Source organism: Zingiber officinale, chromosome 5A (genome assembly GCF_018446385.1).
Source record: "Zingiber officinale cultivar Zhangliang chromosome 5A, Zo_v1.1, whole genome shotgun sequence".
NCBI lineage: Eukaryota > Viridiplantae > Streptophyta > Magnoliopsida > Zingiberales > Zingiberaceae > Zingiber > Zingiber officinale.
The window spans coordinates 16,519,525-16,541,706 of NC_055994.1; the positions used below are offsets into that span (position 1 = coordinate 16,519,525).

The 22,182-nt window shown below is 38.6% G+C and overlaps 1 protein-coding gene across 1 annotated transcript; it reads left to right on the forward strand.

Moving 5' to 3' along the window:
* Positions 1 to 19,297: 19,297 nt before the first annotated feature.
* Positions 19,298 to 21,383, forward strand: LOC121980262 (probable LRR receptor-like serine/threonine-protein kinase RKF3). The gene has a single exon (XM_042532237.1). The coding sequence runs from the start codon at positions 19,318 to 19,320 to the stop codon at positions 21,256 to 21,258; it is 1,941 nt and encodes a 646-aa protein (XP_042388171.1). The 5' UTR covers positions 19,298 to 19,317; the 3' UTR covers positions 21,259 to 21,383.
* Positions 21,384 to 22,182: the final 799 nt, after the last annotated feature.

The window sequence follows — 22,182 nt, forward strand, 5'->3', positions numbered from 1 at the left end:
AAGTGTACAAGTGTTGTTTTACAGTTTCTTATCCTTCTTAGCTTCTGGGAGTAGGGCTATTTATATAGCCCTGCTCAGGGCGCCTGTAAGCGTTCTAAGAACCTAGAATGAGATAGAAATCTATCCTCGACGCAATAGTCAAAAGCCACGTCGATGTGGATAAAAGTCATGTTCTAGGCGTCTGAAATGGTTTCGCACGCCTCGGGGCGTCCCGACCTGCACCGGGCACCCCGGACTGGTCTAGGCACCTCAGACTGGTCTGGGCACCTCGGACTGGTTCGAGTGCCCTGAGCATCAAAAGTCAGCCTTTGTTGACTTTTGGTTCGGGCCTCCTTCTTCGGTTCCACTCACCTCGGTCTGGGTCTTCTGCTCTGGCTCCACTCGCTTGGGTGATTTCAGCCATCTGGAAAAGGGCTCACCCGAACCTAACTTCCGGCCTTCTCGAGCATACTTCCACTCTTGCTTCTCGTCCCTCGGAATTGCTGCTTGCTTCTTTTTCATCCGCCAGCGTACTCTTCCATAGCTTTTTGTCCCTCGGGCAGCTGTGTCATTTGCTCCTAGAGCAATCTTCCACTCTAGCTTCTCGTCCCTCGGAAACACCGCACGCTCCCTTCTCATTTGCTGATGTACTCTTCTACAGCACATCATCTTTCAGACGCACCAAGCCTGTCAGCTCTCTCTTGTATCGTCCTTCTCGCTAGCTGTGTCTTTTACTCAACACTCTGTGCTCCTAAGTTCCTGTACGCTTAGAAACAAGGTTAAACACAATAGGACCTGACTTAACTTGTTTGATCACATCAAAACTACCTTGGGGTATCAACCATCTCCTTTTTTTTATGTTAGCAACCCAAGTTAAGTTAGGGTAAACCAACATAAAGTAAAATTAATAAATTTTGTAATAAAGTATAAAAATTTAAAAAGTTTAAACAACCTCCCCCTAAACTTAATCTTCCCTTCTCCCACTTTGATCACATAAAAAATAGGGTACTTCAAAAATCAAAGGGTAACTTGTCAAGAATTTTAAGTCATTTAATAAACAAAATTCTAAATTTATAAGGTTAAAATGACTTAAAAATTTGGTGAATCTTAAATATAAGTCTAAGAGAAAAAAAATCAAAATTGAAAGCCTTAAAATAATTTTAGAAATCTTGAAATATTTTCTTAAAAATATATAGAGCATGCATTTTGACAAAAGAAAATACAAAATTTATAATTTAAAAATTATTAAAAAAATTATATTTAGATAAATAACTCAAAAACTTTTAGAAAAGTTTTCTTACTTAGCAGGGATAACTCTTGAAAATTTAAAAAAAAAATTCAAATATTAAGATTTTTCTATAGATGAATATTGAATTCCTCTTTCTCAAAAAAATTGGGATCAAATTAATTTTGAATAATAATTAAACTCAAAAGGAATTTTATAGTTTGTTAAAAAAAACTCAATTGCAAAAAATACAAGTATGATCTTGGAATCTAAAATAGATTCCTTTCTACTGGATTAATAAGAAAATTTTTAGGTTTTTGACAATTTTCTAATTTTCCATTATGATATTTAAATTTCTATTTTAGTCTATAATAATTTCTAAAATTCAAATCAGAGAATTTTGAGCATGCAGAAATTTTTAAAGTTTGTGTATATTCTTTTAACATTTCATTTTCTATTTTTAGTTTGTCGAAATCCTCTAATCGACAAGCTGTTGCTAGATTTCTTTTTAACTCATTATTCTCTGTTAATAATCTTTTATTTTTTGTTTTTGTTTTACAAGAATCTTTCGACAATATTTTCATCAAAATAAATAATTGGTCAGGAGGTAAAGGTCGTATCTCACTTACCTTGTCGACTTCTGATGCTCCCCCTGTAGAGTTGCTTTCCTCCGACATTGCTCCCCCTTCATTGATGCTCTCAATGTTCATTTCTAAAGAACTTTCTTTATCTTCAGGTAGATACTCAGCTATGAGAGCAGTTTCAGTAATTTCCTCAATTTCTACTTCTGATAACGACTCAGAGTTCATCCAGAAGTTGGATTAGGCTACTTTTGGTTTTTCATAGAGCTTTAAGAAATTTTCCCAAAGTTTTTTTACATTCTCATAATTGCCAATTCTATCGACATCCTAGGCAGGCAGAACACTCAGAAGGTGGAACTCATGTAACGACCACCCTTCTTACTACTACTACTACTCTCTAAGGGTGACCGTTACTTAACTACTAACTCCACTTAACCGGTGTGATCGAAACCACAAGGAGTCCTTGCCGAAAAATTTCGACAGAGTCTCCCCTGTACTAGTGACCAAAATCTTAAATACAAACACTATATACTTCAGCCACAGGCGGCTGGAACATATATCAAACAACTCACGCAGTTGATAATCCAAAACACAAGAGCACTATACCAAAAATCATCACACAAGATCACAATTCATCTACTATGTCCTAATAACATCAAGATAACATATACCATCCCGAAAACTTCTAACATAGCAAAAGGAAAAGAAAACTAAAAAAAAACTCCTTTCTAGTCCCAAGGCTTCCATAGTTCAGGCATCGCACATCCACCACACATCTCCTTGTCGCCTTCCTTCTGACTATGACTTCCCTTTACCTTTATCTGCAGTAGGAGGAAAATAAATCTATAAGTGAAACGCTTAGTAAGTACTAATCTATCTCACAAAAACTCGAAAATGCATACGATGCAAAGGATGCTAAAACTAAAGTGCTAAAAAGAAAAGCTACACATGCTCATCTATAGCAAAACACTAAAATAATCTGCATACTCATGATATAAGAATAAACCTGCATACTCAAGATATAAGAACAAATCAGCATGCTGGATATAAAGCTAATCATGCTCAATAAACTCATAAGAAAGCAAATGAAAACTAATACCGTATGCTTAGCATTATAAGAGCTAAACTTTACTGGTTCTAAACATAGGTGATACTTGTTTCATTTACTTATAGCCTTATACTTGAAATTAAGATTTAACTTTCTTCTTTCTCTTGTCTTTTCTTGGGCCCAGGCTTAGTACCATCTTATGCGCGCTCTCTAATAGAGACTGAGGTAGCGAGCCTCCAGTCCTATGAGGATAAAGACCTTGGTCTTACCAGGGCCAAGACTTTGGAATTGGTCACCTGGATTTGTTTAACGACAACCTTGGAAGTCGGGTACTAGCCTCTTACTTTAAATTACTTGTTATCTTTTCTAACTAGACCTTGGTCTTTTTCTTTACTCATACTTCTCATAATCCTTTATTAGAGCTTACTAGAACCCTGTAGGTATATCTAACAAGTAGGGAATTGCAACTAACTAAGCATGCTATAAAAATAAAGCAAAGGAAAGCAAATCTGACTTCTTTAAGCATGCTACAATAAACATAAATTAAAGGAAAGCAAAGTCTGAACTCTCTAAGCATGCTATAAAATGAAGCAAAGCCAATCAAACTACAAGATAAGTTTAATAGCTATTCATGTTCAAGAAAACCAAGAAACTAACACTACATGCTTTAAATAAAGGTTGTTCTTGCCTTTTTTAGTAGCAAGGAAAATGCTAAACTCATTCTAACTACAATACCTATAAAAATCTGCATGTCATACTTATCAAAATCTAATAGCAAGGAAAATACAAACTGCATGCTTAAATAACAAAGGTTATTCATGTTCAGAAACATGAAAATCCAAGGCTAAAATACTAAACTTAAAACTAATCATGTGCATGGAATTAGCAAGGAAGAACTGAGCTACAATGCAAAATTCTGCATAGAAAGAGATCTAACTACACTAAAATTCTGCACTAAAATTCTGCTCATGATATTCTAATAGCAAAGGAAACTGACCATGTCCAACTAATAGCAAACAAAACTGGAAAATAAATCTGTTCATGCATTTTCAAGAACAAAAACTTAATAAATCTACCCATCATAAATTATTTCCAACTAAGCAAAGCAATAAGAAAGATTACTGCTGCTAACAACTTCTACACGTGGTATACTAGAGCATGCTTCACTAGATCTACACATGTTGAATTATTTCCAACGAAGCAAAGCAATAAGAAAGGTTACTGTTGCTATCAAACTTCTATGTGATAAAGAAATCTGCCCATCTATTTGCAATAAAAATCTGCACATCTATTAGAAATAGAAGACTGCTCATAATCAACTAATAGAAACCGAGACCACATGTAACCCTAAACAATTTATTCATTTATCTCAGATTTCAAACAAAACTGAATCCCTAGCAAGCATAGATTCGGCTTAAACACAATCCTACATGCTCAATCAAACTTAACCATTTCTTGATCCTTATTTGAAACCCATGGCAGTCATCCTAAACCCCTAAATTCAATCACTTTCAAGCATGATTCGGAAACAAGGAAAACCACTTATCCAAGGTTCACCGCAGCAATCATCCAAACAGGGAAACTCACGGCAGATTCAAAAACAAGGAGAACTACAATCCGAAAACAAGAAAACGAAACCCTAAATTCGGAGAAACTCCTACCACTGGTGAGTAGTGCTTACCGAGCGTTCTTGGACTTACAACCGAGAAGAGGAAGACTCTAGGATTCCGGAGCGATGGAGATCTCGGCTTCTCCCTCGTTCTCACGGCGCTCCTTGCCGAGGTGATCCCGATTCCGTGAAGCTCTTTTGGAAAGAGTCCCTCGCCGACCGCCGGAGTGAAGACCTAGGCCCCGTCGTCGCCCCTTTTTGCCTGAACAGAAATGCGCTGTCGCGAGAAAGGGGAAGGGTTTTTGGTTCCTTTTTCGGCGAGAAAGGAAAACCTAATCCCTTTATAACTAGGTTTAATTCGGTTCATTATAACTTACTATATTACAGGTTCTTATCTGTTCATGAAATAGTCGCGGAACAATTGGTTGGCTGGGTTTTGACCGAGCCAAAGGTTTGGGCTTCGATTCCTTAGCCGCGCACTTTTATTCCCCTTTTATTTAAAATGCTCCTAACTACTACTTATATATATTTCGCTCCACATTCTTTAACAAAACGTTTGCGGAGCAGTTGGTTAGCCGGATTCGGTTAAGGCTCGGTTCAGGTCCGAGGTCCACGGTTCGAATCTCGGCTTTGACAATTTTTTTGTCAAAACTTCCTTCGTTTAGTAAAAATACCAAACGACCTCCAAAAATTACATAAAAATACTCTAAAATTTTCTAAAAATCTCTAGAATATTTTAAAAGCATTTCTAAATATTTTTAAGGACATTTAGAATTTGAAATAGGAAAAATTGGGTTGTTACAACTCAGCCTTACCATTAGCCATAAAGTCGTTGTGTTGCTTTTCAGTCCATCGATGCTTCTCAATTTCTTTTCCTTCTTTTCTTTTAGGCATATCAAAACCATACTTAATTGTTAGTGCAATATTAAAATCGATTTTAAAATATACCTCCATCCGACGTTTCCAAAAAGCGAACTCCCCCTCCAATATTGGTGGGTAAATACTCGATCTAGCCATCTCGTGTGCTTCATTCGATGGTTAGTCCACCTGAAGCGTCCTGGCTCTGATACCACTTGTTAGGACCCTTGGCGGCTGGCTAGAGGGGGGTGAATAGTCCTTGCACAAAAATAAAAGAAAAAGACTTTTCTCAGATTTACAGCTTTATAAATCAAACACTTGCATAAGTATAATAAAGAAATAATGAATCAGAAAGTCGAGGCTCAGCCGATTTACTTGGTTACAACCAGGGAGGTTGTTAATCCAAGATAGATGAAAGAGCGCACTAAAAATCTCCTCTAGATGGAGAAGCCTCTTTACAACAATGACAACACAGAATCAGAGAGCTAAATAGAAAACTAAAAGTGTACAAGTGTTGTTTCACAATTTCTTATCCTTCTTAGCTTCTGAGAGCAGAGTTGTTTATATAGTCCTGCTTGGGGCGCCTGTAAGCATTCCAAGCGCCTGAAATAGGATACAAATCTATCCCCAATGCAACGGTCAAAAGCCACATTAATCTAGATAAAAGTCATGTTCCAGGCGCCCGGAATGGGTCCGGGCGCCCCGACCTGGTCCGGGCGCCCCAAACTGGTCTGGGCACCTCGGGCATCAAAAGTCAGCCTTTTGCTAACTTTTGGTCCCTAACCTGGTCCGAGAGCCCAGGACTGGTTCGGGTACCCCGGGCATCAAAAGTCATCCTTTTGCTAACTTTTGGTCCCTGACCTGGTCTGAGAGACCCGGACTGGTCCGAGTGCCCCGGGCATCAAAAGTCAGCCTTTTACTCACTTTTGGTCTGGGCCTCCTTCTTTGGTTCCGCTCGCCCCGGTCTGGGTCTTTCGCTTCGGCTCCACTCGCTTGGGTGATTTCGGTCATCCGGAATAGAGCTTACCAGAATCCAACTTCTGGCCTTCTCGAGCATACTTCCACTCTGGCTTCTCGTCCCTCGAAATCGCTGCTTGCTTCTTTTTCATCCGCCAACGTACTCTTTCACAACTTTTCGTCCCTTGGACAACTGTATCTTTTGCTCCTCGAGCAATCTTCCGCTCTAGCTTCTCGTCCCTCGGAAACACCGCACGCTCCCCTCTCATTTTCCGATGTACTCTTCCGCAGCACCTCGTCCCTCAGACGCACTAAGCCCATCGGCTCTCTCTCATGTCGTCCTTCTCGCTAGCTACGTCTTTCACTCGACACTCTGTGCTCCAGAGTTTCTGTACGCTTAGAAACAAGGTTAAACACAACAGGACCTGACTTAACTCATTTGATCATATCAAAACTACCTTGGTGTACCAACAATCTCCCCTTTTTTAATGTGACCAACCCAAGTTAAGTTAGAGTAAGCTAACATAAAGTAAAAGTAATAAATTTTGCAATAAAGTACAAAAATTTTAAAAGTTTAAACTACCTCCCCCTAGACTTAATCTTCCCTTCTCCCCCTTTGATCACATAAAAAAGTGGGGTATTTCAAAAAACTAAAGGTAACTTATCAAAAATTTTAAGTCATTTAATAAACAAAATTATAAATTTATAAGGTTAAAATGACTTAAAATTGGTGAATCATAAATACAAGTTTGAGATAAAAAATATTGAAATTGAAAGCCCTAAAATAATTTTGGAAATCTTGAAATATTTTCTTAAAAATATATTGAGCATGTATTTTGACAAAATAAAATGCAAGATTTATAATTTAAAAATTCTTTAAAAAATTATGTTTAGATAAATAACTCAAAAACTTTTCAAAAAAGTTTTCTTAGTTAGCAGATATAACTCTTGAAAATTTTGAATAACAAAATTCAAATTTTGTGATTTTTCTATAGATGAATATTGAATTCCTCTTTCTCAAAAAAATTGAGAAATTTCGAATAATAATTAAACTCAAAATGAATTTTGTAGTTTTTTAAAAAATTCAATTGCAAAATATACAAGCATGATCTTGGAATCCAAAATAGATTCCTTTCTACTGGATTAAAAGAAAATTTTTAGGTTTTTGACAATTTTCTAATTTTTCCATTATGATATTTAAATTTCTATTTTAGTCTATAATAATTTCTAAAATTCGAAGCAGAGAATTTTGAACATGCAGAAATTTTTAAAGTTTGTGTATGCTCCTTTAACATTTCATTTTCTATTTTTAGTTTGTCAAAATCCTCTAATCGACAAGCTATTGCTAGAGTTTCTTTTAACTCATTATTCTCTATTAATAATTTTTATTTTCTGTTTCTAATTTACAAGAATCTTTCAACAATATTTTTATCAAATTAAACAATTGGTCAGGAGGTAGAGACCGTACTAGACTTACCTTGTCGACTTTTGATGCTCCCCCTGTAGAGCTGCTTTCCTTCGACGTTGCTCCCCCTTCATTGATGCTCTCAATGCTTATTTCTGAAGAACTCTCTTTATCTTCAGGTAGGTACTCAGCTATGAGAGCAGTTTTGGTAATTTCCTCATTTTCTGCTTCTGATAACGACTCGGAGTTCATCAAGGAGCTGGATTCGGCTACTTTTGGTTCTTTGTAGAGCTTTAAGAACTTTTTCCAAAGTTCTTTTGCATTCTCATAATTGCCAATTCTGTCGACATCCTGGGCAGGCAGAATGCTCAGAAGGTGGAACTCAACCTTATCGTTAGCCATAAAGTCGTTGTGTTGCTTTTCAGTCCATCGATGCTTCTCAATTTCTTTTCCTTCTTTGCTTTTAGGCATATCAAAACCATACTTAATTGTTAGTGAAATATTAAAATCAATTTTAAAATATACCTCCATCCAGCGTTTCCAAAAAGCGAACTCCCCCTCCAATACTGGTGGGTAAATGCTCGGTCCGGTCATCTTGTGTGCTTCATTCGACGGTTAGTCCTCCTGAAGCGTCCTGGCTCTGATACCACTTTTAGGACCCTTGGCGGCTGGCTAGAGGGAGGTGAATAGCCCTTGCACAAAAATAAAAGAAAAAGACTTTTCTCGGATTTACAGCTTTATAAATCTAACTCTCGCATAAGTATCATAAAGAAATAATAAATCAGAAAGTTGAGGCTCAACAGATTTATTTAGTTACAACCCGGGAGGTTGTTAATCCAAGATAGATAAAAAAACACACTAAAAATCTCCTCTGGATGGAGAAGCCTCTTTACAGCAATGACAACACAAAATCAGAGAGCTAAATAGAAAATTAAAAGTGTACAAGTGTTGTTTCACAATTTCTTATCCTTCTTAGCTTCTGGGAGCAGGGTTGTTTATATAGCCCTGCTTGGGGCACCTGTAAACATTCCAAGCACCTGGAATGGGATAGAAATCTATCCCTGACGTAACAGTCAAAAGCCACTTTGATATAGATAAAAGTCATGTTCTAGGCGCCCGGAATGGTTCCGGGCGCCCTGACCTGGTCTGGGCGCCCTGGGCATCAAAAGTCAACCTTTTGCTAACTTTTGGTCCCTGACCTGGTCCGGGCGCCCCGGACTAGTCTGGCCGATCCGAGCATCAATAGTCAACCTTTTGTTGACTTTTGGTCTGGGCCTCCTTCTTCGGTTCTGCTCGCCTCGGTTTGGATCCGTTTCAGCTCGGCTCGCTTGGGTGATTTCGACCATCCGGAATAGGGCTCACCTAAACCCAACTTATTGCCTTCTCGAGCATACTTCTGCTCTGACTTCTCGTCCCTCAGAATCACTATTTACTTCTTTTTCATCCTCCAGCGTACTCTTCCATAGCTTTTCGTCTCTCAGACAGCTGCGTCTTTTGCTCCTCGAGCAATCTTCCACTATGGCTTCTAGTCTCTCAAAAACACCGCATGCTCCCTTCTCGTTCGCCGGTGTACTCTTCCACAGCACCTCGTCCCTCAGACGTACCAAGCCCGTCGGCTCTCTCCCGTGTCATCCTTCTCGCTAGCTACTTCTTTCACTCGACACTCTGTGCTCCCTTCTCGTTCGCCGGTGTACTCTTCCACAGCACCTCGTTCCTCAGACGTACCAAGTCCGTCAGCTCTCTCCCGTGTCATCCTTCTCGCTAGCTACTTCTTTCACTCGACACTCTGTGCTCCTAAGTTCCTGTACGCTTAGAAATAAGGTTAAACACAACAAGACCTGACTTAACTTATTTGATCACATCAAAACTATCTTGAGGTATCAACAATCTTCCCCTTTTTAATCTGAGCAACCTAAGTTAAGTTAGAGTAAACCAACATAAAGTAAATGCAATAAAGTGTAAAAATTTAAAAAGTTTAAACTACCTTCCCCTAAACTTAATCTTCCCTTCTCCCCCTTTGATCACATAAAAAAGTGGGGTACTTCAAATATCTAAGGGAAACTTATCAAAAAATTTAAGTCGTTTAATAAACAAAATTCTGAATTTATAAGGTTAAAATGACTTAAAAAATTTGGTGAATCATAAACACAAGTCTAAGAGGAAAAAAAATCGAAATTGAAAGCCTTAAAATAATTTTCAAACCTTGAAATATTTTCTTAAAAATATATAGAGCATGCATTTTGATAAAAGAAAATGCAAGATTTATAATTTAAAAATTCTTAAAAAAAATTATATTTAGATAAATAACTCAAAAACTTTTCAGAAAAGTTTTCTTAGCTAGCAAAGATAACTCTTGAAAATTTTGAATAACAAAATTCAAATCTTGATATTTTTCTATAGATGAATATTGAATTCCTCTTTCTCAAAAAAATTGGGATCAAATTAATTTCAAATAATAATTAAACTCAAAAAGAATTTTGTAGTTTCTTAAAAAAATTCAATTGCAAAAAATACAAGCATGATCTTAAAATCCAAAATAGATTCCTTTATACTGGATTAATAAGAAAAATTTTAGGTTTTTGACAATTTTCTAATTTTTCCATTATGATATTTAAATTTCTATTTTAGTCTATAATAATTTCTAAAATTCGAAGTAGAGAATTTGAACATGCAGAAATTTTTAAAGTTTGTGTATGTTACTTTAACATTTTATTTTCTGTTTTTAGTTTGTCAAAATCCTCTAATCGACAAGTTGTTGCTAGAGTTTCTTTTAACTCATTATTCTCTATTAATAAATTTTTTTTTTCTATTTCTAATTTGCAAGAATCTTTCGATAATATTTTTATCAAATTAAACAATTGGTCAAAAGGTAGAAATCGTACCAGACTTACCTTGTAGACTTTTGATGCTCCCCCTGTAGAGCTACTTTCCTCCGACATTACTCCCCCTTCATTGATGCTCTCAATGCTTATTTTTGAAGAACTTTCTTTATCTTCAGGTAGGTACTTAGCTATGAGAGCAGTTTCGGTAATTTCCTCATTTTCTACTTCTGATAATGACTCGGAGTTCATCGAGGAGTTGGATTCAGCTACTTTTGGTTCTTCGTAGAACTTTAAGAATTTTTCCAAAGTTCTTCTACATTCTCATAATTGCCAATTCTGTCGACATTCTGGGCAGGCAGAATGCTCAGAAAGTGGAACTCAGCCTTACCGGTAGCCATGAAGTCATTGTGTTGCTTTTCAGTCCATCGATGCTTCTCAATTCCTTTTCCTTCTTTGCTTTTAGGCATATCATATAGGTGCAGCGGAGGTCGGCAAGAGGGGGGATGAATTGCTTCTGAAAAATTAACACTATACCCTCCTCGTACTTTCAACTCAAATAGTGCAATAGTAAATAGAATAATGAAGCAATAAAGAAACAAGAAGACAGGAATTTAACCTGGTTACAACCAAGAGGGTTGTTAATCCAGGCAATAAGAAAAGCATAGTAGAATATCTCCTTTGCTGAAGGTAGAGAAATCTTTTACACACTAACGGCTCAGAACTATTGCTAGGAAGTTGTTACAGAGTTGAATACATAATTGATATTGAATTCCTAGTTCTAGGGGCCTTTAAATAGCCTCTAGAAATCTGATCTCGAGGGTCTGAGGCGCCTCCAACAGGGGTCCAAGGCGCCTTCATCGAGTGGATGGATAAAACTTTATTCGTAGCGCAAACATTCACTTTTGACCAGTTGAAGGCGCCTTCATCAAAGTTGAAGGCACCTTCAAGCTTGAGGCGCCTCCAAGGTAGATGGAGGGCCTCTAAGGTGGAGGCGCCTCCAGTACTGGCTTGAGGCGCCTTAAACTCTATTTCCAGCATCCTTTCGCCTTGCTTTGACTTCCGTAGCTCCATGTGATTGGGTGATTTCGGCCAACCGAAATAGGGCTCACCCGAACCCAATTTCCGGCCTTCCTCGAGCAACCTTCCTCCCCGTCTTAACGTCCCTCAAACGCCGCACACATTCTTCTCGCCCACCGGTGTACTCTTCTGCAGCTCTCTCGTCCTTCGGAGGCACCGAGCACGTCGGCTCCTTTCCCGTGCCGTCCTTCTCGCTAGCTGCGTCTTCCGCTCGACTTCCTGCGCTCCTAAGCTCCTGCACACTCAGACACAGGGATCAAACACACAGTAGGACCTAACCAACTTGGTTGATTACATCAAAACACCACGAGGTCCAACAATCTCCCCCTTTTTGATGTGCATCAACCCAAGTTCAAGTTAGGGTTAAAAATAGACAAAACAGTAATTTTAAAAGAAAATTACTAAACTAACATGTTAAGCATTAGTTTGAAATAAATAAAATTGCGACTACTAAAAAAAATTTTCTCCCCCTAAACTTGTACTACTTCTCTCTCCCCATTTGATCACAGCACAAACGGGGTAATAAGAAGAGAAAAAGAAAAAGAATGATTTAAAAAAAAATATTTAGCAAATTTTAAGTTAGAAAAATTTCTGACCAAGATGAATTTTTTTAAAAAAATCTAAGCAAAAATGAATTTTTAGAAAAAAAAATCTAAGTAAACTGAAGTTTTAGAGTTTTTCAAAGTAATTTCTAAGTCAAAATTAATTTTTAGAATTTTTCAAAATAATTTCTAAGTCAAAATTAATTTTTAAGTAATTTCTAAGTAAAACTTTCAAGAGACATTTTTCTAGATAATTAAAAAAAATTAAAGAATTTCTAAGGAAATGTTTAAAAACTTTTCAAAGCATTTGTTAATTCTAATTTTAATGCTTTTATCAGAAAGTTAATTAAACATTTTTATTTCGATATTTCGGCTTCCAGGTCGTGGTGAGGCACTAGGTCTTCTTGGTTATTGGAGCAACAACCACTTCCTTAGACAAAGTTTTGATAAAGAAACTCAATGTTTAATTTTCTCACTGTAAGCTTTTAGCTAAAGGAAAAAAATTTAAACTAGCAAAGATTTGGGAACCCAATAAAGGTTCCTTCCTACAGGGTTGGTCAAAAAAACTTAAGGGGTACATATCCTTTAGGTATTCTTCTACGTTGGCCCTGATGTTTTCTTATATACCAGTTTAATTTTCCATAAATTCTTAATTTTGATTTTGGAAATTTATTTAAGCATGCATCATCTTTCAATTTCTCAATTTCAACTTTTAATTTTTCATTTTCTAATTTTAGATTATCATACATTTCTAGTGGACATGCTTTTGCTAGGTTCAATTTCAATTCAGCATTTTCTATTTCTAATTTGAGTAAGTCTTTAGAAAGAGACTTAATAAAGCGAAAAGACTGAGTCGGGGTTAGATTACGTACCTTACTTAGTGAGGCTCCCCCTTCACTGCAGCTTTCCTCTTCTGATGTTCCTCCCCCTTCATCTATGCTCATCTCTGAGCTTAACTCTTCTTCAATCTGATGGTTAGCCATTAGTGCTAACCCCGAGAAGGCTTCGATGTCTGATTCGAAAGACGACGAATCTGACCAAGTGGCCTTCAGGTTCTTGTGTTTGGAGGATTCTGGCTTCTTGTACTTGACCTTTTCCTTTTCTTTCTGCTTGCTCTTTAATTTTGGGCAGTCATCCTTGATGTGCCCTTCTTCGTTGTAGTTGTAGCAACGAATCGTTCTCCTTTTTCGCTCATGCTTCTGTGATCTAAAGTTGTTAGATTTAAAAAACTTATTAAATCATCTTACCATTAATGCAGCTTCGGATTCGTCGATCGAGGCTTCGGAGTCAGAATCGTTTGTTTTTGCCTTTAAGGCAATGTTCTGACTAGTCTTCTCTACTCCATTGGGCTCTGCAACTCAAGATTCGTGAAGTTCAAAAGTAGAAAACAAATTTTCTAAAGTAATTACCTCGAAGTCCTTAGAGATGTAATATGCATCTACTAAGGACGCCCATTCTGGAGTTCTGGGGAAGGCGTTGAGCGCGTACCGGATTAAGTCCCGGTTCGTTACTTCTTCTCCAAGATTAGTTAGTTGCGTGATCAACTCTTTGGTCCTTGCTTGGAGTTGCGCTACCTTCTTGCCTTGGTTCATCCGAAGGTTCGTTAACTGGGTCCGGAGGATGTCGCGCCTCACTAGCTTAGCTTCCGAGGTACCTTCGTGAAGCTCTAGGAATTTTTCCCAGAGGTTTTTCACGGAGGAGTAGCTTCCGATTCGACTTACCTCTTGTGGTGGCAGCACGCTCAACAGGTGGAATTCTACCTTTCCGTTGGCAACAAACTTGGCCTGCTCCTTCTTGCTCCACTGATGCTCTTCTTTGTCTTTCAGAACTTCAAAACCATATTTCATAGTTAGTAAAATATCGAAGTCGGTTTTAAAGAATACCTCCATCCGACGTTTCCACGTCGCGAAGTCTCCGTCGAACTTCCGGGGATGAATATTTGCTCCAGCCATCGTCTTGATCGTTGTATTTCAGTCGGCGGTTAGTCCTTCTGAGGCGGTCTGGCTCTGATACCAATTGTAGGTGCAGCGGAGGCCGGCAAGAGGGGGTGAATTGCTTTTAAAAAATTAACACTATACCCTCCTCGTACTTTCAACTCAAATAGTGCAATAGTAAATAGAATAATGAAGCAACAAAGAAACAAGAAGATAGGAATTTAACCTGGTTACAACCAAGAGGGTTGTTAATCCAGGGCAGTAAGAAAAGCGCAGTAGAAGATCTCCTTTGCTGAAGGCGGAAAAGCCTTTTACACACTAACGGCTCAGAACTATTGCTAGGAAGTTGTTACAGAGTTGAATACACAATTGATATTGAATTCCTAGTTCCAGGGATCTTTAAATAGCCTCTGGAAATCTGATCTCGAGGGTCCGAGGCGCCTCCAACAAGGGTCCAAGGCGCCTCCATCGAATGGGCGGATAAAACTTTATCCGCAGCGCAAACGATCACTTTGGACTAGTTGAAGGCGCCTTCAAGCTTGAGGCGCCTCCAAGGCAGATGGAGGCGCCTCTAAGGTGGAGGCGCCTCTAGTATTGTCTTGAGGCGCCTTAAGCTCTATTTCCAGCATCATTTCGCCTTGCTTTGACTTTTGTAGCTCCATGTGATTAGGTGATTTCGGCCAACTGAAATAGGGCTCACCCAAACCCAATTTCCGGTCTTCCTCGAGCAGCCTTCCTCAAGCAGCCTTCCTCCCGGGCTTAACGTCCCTCGAACGTCGCACACGTTCTTCTCGGCCACCGGTGTACTCTTCCACAACTCTCTCATCCTTCGGACGGACCGAGCCCGTCGGCTCCTTTCCCGTGCCATCCTTCTCACTAGCTGCGTCTTCCGCTAGACTTTCTACGCTCTTAAGCTCCTACACACTCAGACACAGGGATCAAACACACAGCAGGACCTAACCAACTTAGTTGATCACATCAAAATACCACGGGGTCCAACATATCAAAACCATACTTAATTGTTAGTGAAATATTAAAATTAATTTTAAAATATACCTCCATCCGACATTTCCAAAAAGCAAACTCCCCCTCCAATACTGGTGGGTAAATGTTCAGTCCAGTCATCTCGTGTGCTTCATTCGACGGTTAATCCTCCTGAAGTGTCCTGACTCTGATACCACTTGTTAGGACCCTTGGCGGCCGGCTAGAGGGGGTGAATAGCCCTGCACAAAAATAAAAGAAAAAGACTTTTCTCGGATTTACAGCTTTATAAATCTAACACTTGCATAAGTATAATAAAGAAATAATGAATCAGAAAGTTGAGGCTCAACGAATTTACTTTGTTATAACCGGGAAGGTTGTTAATCCAAGATAGATGAAAAAGAGCACTAAAAATGTCCTCTAGATGGGGAAGCCTTTTTACAGTAATGGCAGCACAGAATCAGAGAGCTAAACAGAAAATTAAAAGCGTGCAAGTGTTGTTTCATTGTTTCTTATCCTTCTTAGCTTCTGGGAGCAGGGCTGTTTATATAGCCCTGCTCAGGACACCTGTAAGCATTCCAAGCGCCTAGAATGGGATAGAAATCTATCTCTGACGTAACGGTTAAAAGTCACGTCAATCTGGATCAAAGTCATATTCTAGGCGCCCGGAATGGTTCCGAGCGCCCCGACCTGCTCCGGGCTCCTCGGACTAGTCCGGGCGCCCCGGACTGATTCGAGTGCCCCGACCTAGTCTGGGCACCCCAAGCATCAAAAGTCAGCCTTTTGTTGACTTTTGGTCTGGGCCTCCTTCTTCGGTTCCGCTCTCCTCGATCTTGGTCATCCGCTCCGGCTCCGCTCACTTGGGTGATTTCGGCAATCCGTAATAGGGCTCATCCGAACCCAACTTCCGGCCTTCTCGAGCATACTTCCGCTTTGGCTTCTCGTCCCTCGGAATTGCTACTTTCTTCATTCTCGTCCTTCAACGTACTCTTCCACAACTTTTCGTCCCTCGGATAGCTGCATCTTTTGCTGCTCGAGCAATCTTCCACTCTGAATTCTCATCCCTTGAAAACACCGCACGCTCCCTTCTCGTTCACCGGTGTACTCTTCCGCAGCACCTCGTCCCTCAGACACACTGAGCCCATCAGCTCTCTCCCGTGCCGTCCTTCTCGCTAGCTGCGTCTTTCGCTTGACACGTTGTGCTCCTAAGTTCTTGTATACTTAGACATAGGTTAAATATAACAAGACCTAACTTAACTTATTTGATCATATCAAAACTACCTTAGGGTACCAACAAGGATAAGTCCCAATGGGACTGTAGTCACTGGTCCAACTTAGATCCACTTTGGAAATCTAAATTGAGTCCAAGACTAAATTATGATCTTCATTCTTTATTATCTAATTCATATTTTTAATTATTTGTAATAACTCTATTTTATAGGTAGTTTTTGTTAGTTTGGATTAACATATTTTGTAGGAGCTTAGAGAAAACAATGAAATTTGGATGAATAATACTCAAAGCACCTCAATTGAGTGGAGGGCACCCTAAGTAAGAGGTTGGAGGTGCCTTGGATGGCTAGAGACGCCCAAAGGAGATAAACTTCGAGAATAAAGTTTCAGTATTAGAGACACTGTGGTTCAATGGAGGCACCTCTGGTTGGAACATTAGAAGCGTCCTTAGTCGAATGGAGGCATCCTCAAATGGATAAAAGATGAACTTCTTGAATCGGATCACCATTCATGGAGGTGGCCTGCATGAATCGAGGCACCCCCAATATCCTTTAAAAGAGGGGTTCAACCACAACTTTCAGTATCAATTCTTTATGAACTTCTAAATTGATTTTGCTGCATCATCTCTCTGCTACTGTTGTGTACAACTCTACTACATCCAACTGTTATAGAAAGAGTGACATCGATATCAAACTTCTACATTCAACTATAATTATTGTTAGTAAAATAGTGTTTTACTTTAGTTATTGTAATACTTACATAGGAAAGTATAAGATGTTATACCTTTCTTATTTTTTATTCGACCTTTTTATTTAAAGGTTCTTTGAGAGAGAGTTTAATAAATTGTCTAATCAAAATGGTCCAAAGAATTGTAATTTTAGAATAGTAATTTTAAGGTATGAACTAAGTAAAAATAAATATATTCTTACTTTATAATGATTATTATTTGTCCGTTGTGATTACTTATTTTCTGAAAAAATAAAAAATAAAAATGAGATTCATCCCACTCTTTCCTTCGTTTCAATCTTAGAGTGTTAACTTATTAACATTGTAATTGCGATGTGTCAACTTACTACAATATTTTATGGAAATATTTTAATTTTATTTATAAAATAAGGTGTAAAATATAATATTCTAAATTGTAATGAGTAAAAAAAACATATAAACTATGGGATAAAGTCGAAATTTCTGAGATATTTATGTCACTGACATTATTTCGATTGGTATTCATTAACCATCAAAAGCAGTTGACCCGAAGCAGTTGGAATTTATATTAATTAAATAAAAACAATAATTTATTTCATTGTCCGCCTTAATTGAGGCAGCAATTATTAATTCGTTGAAGATAACATCGATTGACATTCTCTGCATTGGGACAGTTAGTATTTATATGAATAATTATTTTAATAGGGTTTAGGATCGAGGTATAAAATAATTCTATATATGTTATGAACGGAATATTGTATATGTCTGTGTGTACCTCAGTAATTCAGGTGCCTAAATTCAATTTAGTCGTCTGGATCAGAGATGCAAGAGCATTCATTCCTTTTATTTTTTTTAAATCAATATCCCCTCAAAAAAAATTCTATACCCTAAACACTAGAAAAAAATTCTTATTAACTTAAATTTATTATAACTCAACTTTTAAATCTTAAAATCTTAAACTCTAAATATATATAATATATTCTATGAATATTTAAAAAATTTTAATTTTAAACACTATAATTTAAAAGGGAAGTCTGAATCTTATAGGAAAAATCTTATTGATTCAAACTCATTATAACTCAGCCCATAAATTTTAAAATTTCTAACCCTAATTAATATATTAAAAAAATAAAAAAAACATTTTCTGTTTGAATTCATGACCCTGAATTCAATCCCGGGTCCTAAATCCTACAATCTTAAACTTTAAATATATATAATATACCCCGTGAGTATATAAAATTTTTAATTTTGAAGGCTACAATCTAAGGGGGAAGTTTGAATCCCAGAAGAAAAATTTTATTAACTCAAACTCATTATAATCCAACTTTTAAATCCTAAATTTTTAACCCTAACATATAATATACTAAAAAAAATTTAAAAAAATAAAAAAAAACATTTTCTATTTGAATTTAGGATCTTGAATTCAATCCCGAGTCCTATATTTAAAAATCTTAAACCCTAAATATATATAGTATACCCCATGAATATTTAAAATTTTTAATTTTGAACACTATAATGCAATAGAAAAATCGAAATCTTAAAGAAAAAAAATTATTGACTTAAATTCATTGTAACTCAGCTCGTAAATTCTAAAATTTCTAACTCTAAATACATGTAATATATTTAAAAAATAAAAAAACTATTTTATATTTAATTCATGACTTAGAATTCAATTTCGGGCTCTAAATCTTACCATCTTAAACTACTTATTATAATCCAACTTCTAAATCCTAAATATATATAATATATTAAAAAAATTTAAAGAAAATAAAAAAATATTTTCTATTTGAATTTAGGATCCTGAATTCAATCTCGAACCCTATATTCAAAAATCTTAAACCCTAAATATATATAATATATCCCATGAATATTTAAAATTTTTAATTTTAAATACTATAATCTAATAGAAAAATCATAATCCCAGTTATGATGAATTTATAGGAATTTTTCCTCTAAATGAGGTACGCAATTAAAGTATGCTGGACTCTTGGACTATCCGCTGTGAGCACTTCTCAATTTATTCTGATGATCATAAAAAATTTTCATAAGATCAAATCGATCATCCTTGATTAGATATTTTTTCAAATAAAATATACAATTAAAAAATATTGAACTCCTGAATTATTCTATTTATAATGGATGTTCCATACTTGACCCCTCTTTCCGAGAGAAGGGAAAGTACGGAAGGGGACCTCAATTATTAAAATGTATTACTACATACTTTTAACTGTGTTTATTGTCTAGGACGGGATCAATTTGTTATTCTTAAAAAATGCATAATAAAATTATAAAATATAAATAAACTACTACGTGATCGATGGACTGTGTAGAAAAGGTTCCAACACTCAGCCGTCGTTTGCTACGATGACAAAAGCCCTGCAACTCTTCGTCTTCTTCTCCTCGCTGGCCCTGTCCCTTCTTCCCTACCCAATTGCTCTCTCCCAAACTTCCTCCGCCGTCTGCCCGCTCGACTTCTCCATCATCCGCCGCTTCGTCTCCGCCTCCTCCTTCTCGTCCCTCTCAGCCGACGCCCAAACCCACTGCAATTTCATCCTCCAGTTCCTTCACCTCGTCTTCGCCCAATACCTCCTAACGAATTCCCTCTTCCACGCCTCCCTCGCTGACGCTCCAGTTTGTTGGGCTGGGTTCGAGGCCGCCCTCTCTCCACTCTTCGCCGACGCCCCGTTCGACGTTCGCGCCGGCTGCGGCTTCCGCACCGACTGGATCGCTCGTGGCTGCATGAACCTCACCTCGCGAGGGGACTTCGAGGACCTCGTCCCGCGCTCCGCCATTGCCGAAATCGGTTCCTTCTGCAATCAATCCCTCCACTCCTTTCTCGTCTGCGCCGATTGCACTGCCAGCCTCAACCGCTTCAAGGCCGCGTACCTTCCCGGGCCCGATTACGGAAACGTCTCCGACTGCAACTCCTACCCCTTCATATACTCTGCCGCCGCCATCAGCGGCAGCCCCTCCAGCGACGATAATGCTTATTGTTACTTCCTCCTCTCCGCTAACTCCACTTCATCCCCGCCCCGCTCCGGAGGCGGACGCGGCGGCGGATCGTTCATCTGGATCTACGTCGTTTGCATCCTGTTCCTTCTCCTGCTCGTTTTTGCCTCGTTGATCTGGATCCGGAGGCGCCGTTCCCTGCGGAGGACGCCGCCAACACCAGCGGAGACTAGGCCCTCTCGGGCGCTAGAGTCGATCAGCGCGAGCACGACATTAATCAAGTTCACCTACGAGGAAATCCAATTGGCGACCAGAAATTTCTCGAGGGATAACGTCATCGGTCGCGGCGGCTACGGAAACGTCTTCAAGGGCGTCCTGGCGGACGGGACCGAGGTCGCGCTGAAACGCTTCAAAAACTGCTCCGCCTCAGGGGACGCGAGCTTCGCCCATGAGGTGGAGGTGATCGCCAGCGTCCGCCACGTGAACCTCCTCGCGCTGAGAGGCTACTGCATCGCCACCACCCAGATGGAGGGGCACCAGAGGATCATTGTCTGCGATTTGATGCAGAACGGAAGCCTGCATGACCATTTGTTTGCTACAGAGGATCACCGCCACCGGTTGAGTTGGCCGCTGCGGCAAAAGATCGCGGTTGGAACGGCACGTGGATTGGCCTACCTCCACACCGGAGCTCAACCATTGATCATCCACAGGGACATAAAGGCGAGTAACATACTTCTGGATGAGAACTTCGAGCCCAAAGTAGCAGACTTTGGGCTGGCAAAGTTTACGCCGGAGGGGATGTCCCATGTCAGCACTAAGGTAGCCGGAACCCTAGGATACGTTGCCCCTGAATACGCCTTGTACGGGCAATTGTCTGAGAAAAGTGATGTTTTTAGCTTCGGAGTGCTGCTGCTCGAGCTCCTCAGTGGAAAGAAGGCATTCGGATCGAGGAGCGAGGGACAGGCTTTTGTTGTGAGCGATTGGGCGTGGTCTTTGGCGAGGAGAGGGAGGGCATTGGATGTTATCGAAGAAGGGATGGATGAATTGGGGCCGAGAGAAGTGCTGGAGAAGTACGTTCATGTAGCTGTTCTCTGTACGCATCCTCAGTTTCATGCGAGACCTGCGATGGATCAAGTTCTGAAGATACTGGAGACTGATTTGGCTGTGCCTGCGACGGACCAAACCTTTCCCATTCTCTCGCACACTGAGAATACTGAAACTAGCAGTGAGTCGGGCCTGCTCTCTAGCTCTCCTGGGTACCGGTCATTTACCTTTGGGAAGGATGATACTTCAAATGATTCGGGAATCGTGTCTGAATACTCGCCGGTTGTTTCCAAGATGGACAAATCATTATGAAGGGAGCTTTGAAGTTCCACGGTTTCCATGGGATTGAAGGTTTTACCTTGGCACAAATCTTGCCTTCATCTCCATAAAATTACATATCTAGTTGACTCTTTGAGAGATATTCAATTCAAAATATATATTTATTTTTTTATCTTTCAATCTAGTGAAGCTAAATCACTGTAGTCTAATTGGAGGGCTGATTATAATTATATTTACTTTTTAAGAGACATTCAACTTAATAAGTATATAGTTGTTGGTCTTCTAATCTCATATCGAACCAAACTACATCGTCTGATTAGAGTTTATACTTAATTTTTTAGTTAATTACAATATATATGATGCAATCCTTCTCATTATATATTTTAACCTCCACTTAGGTATTTAGTTTTCGATCAAGTGGGGCTTGACTTTCTCTATGAAGCCTTTTTTATTAGTCCTTCTTTGAATAATTTAAATTCATCATATCCAACTTTATGATTTTAGCTTAATAACCATCACAAAATCTTGAACATCATTGTTACATTATACCTATTATATAATTTTGTCATCCGGCCTTTTAAGGCATGATATTAATCCTGCCTAAGCATGTCAATGAACAAACCACCGGTGAGTTGACGTGGATGCTAAATTGGGCATCAATCGTGTAGAAATAATGAGGATAAGTGAGGGGATCTCCTAGAACTTGGATTGGTAGTACCAAAATCGAACTTAGATTTTAATGTTGTCAAATGTTCAAAGTTAAATGTTCTTATGATCTAATAGGTTTACCAAGTGTGCAAATTGAAGGACTTGATGAGTATAGAGAATTAGACACTAGACTGAAGTCCAGTTAGACGAAGAGGATCTGATAACTTGCAAGAAACTCATATAGGTCAGAGAGGATCAGATATCTTGCAAGAAGTCTAATTGGGTCAGTAGGACCTGATGTTGGTGCAG

Bases quoted from the DNA above. Each gene is read 5' to 3' on its own strand.
- LOC121980262 (XM_042532237.1), top strand. From the start codon at position 19,318: ATGACAAAAGCCCTGCAACTCTTCGTCTTCTTCTCCTCGCTGGCCCTG.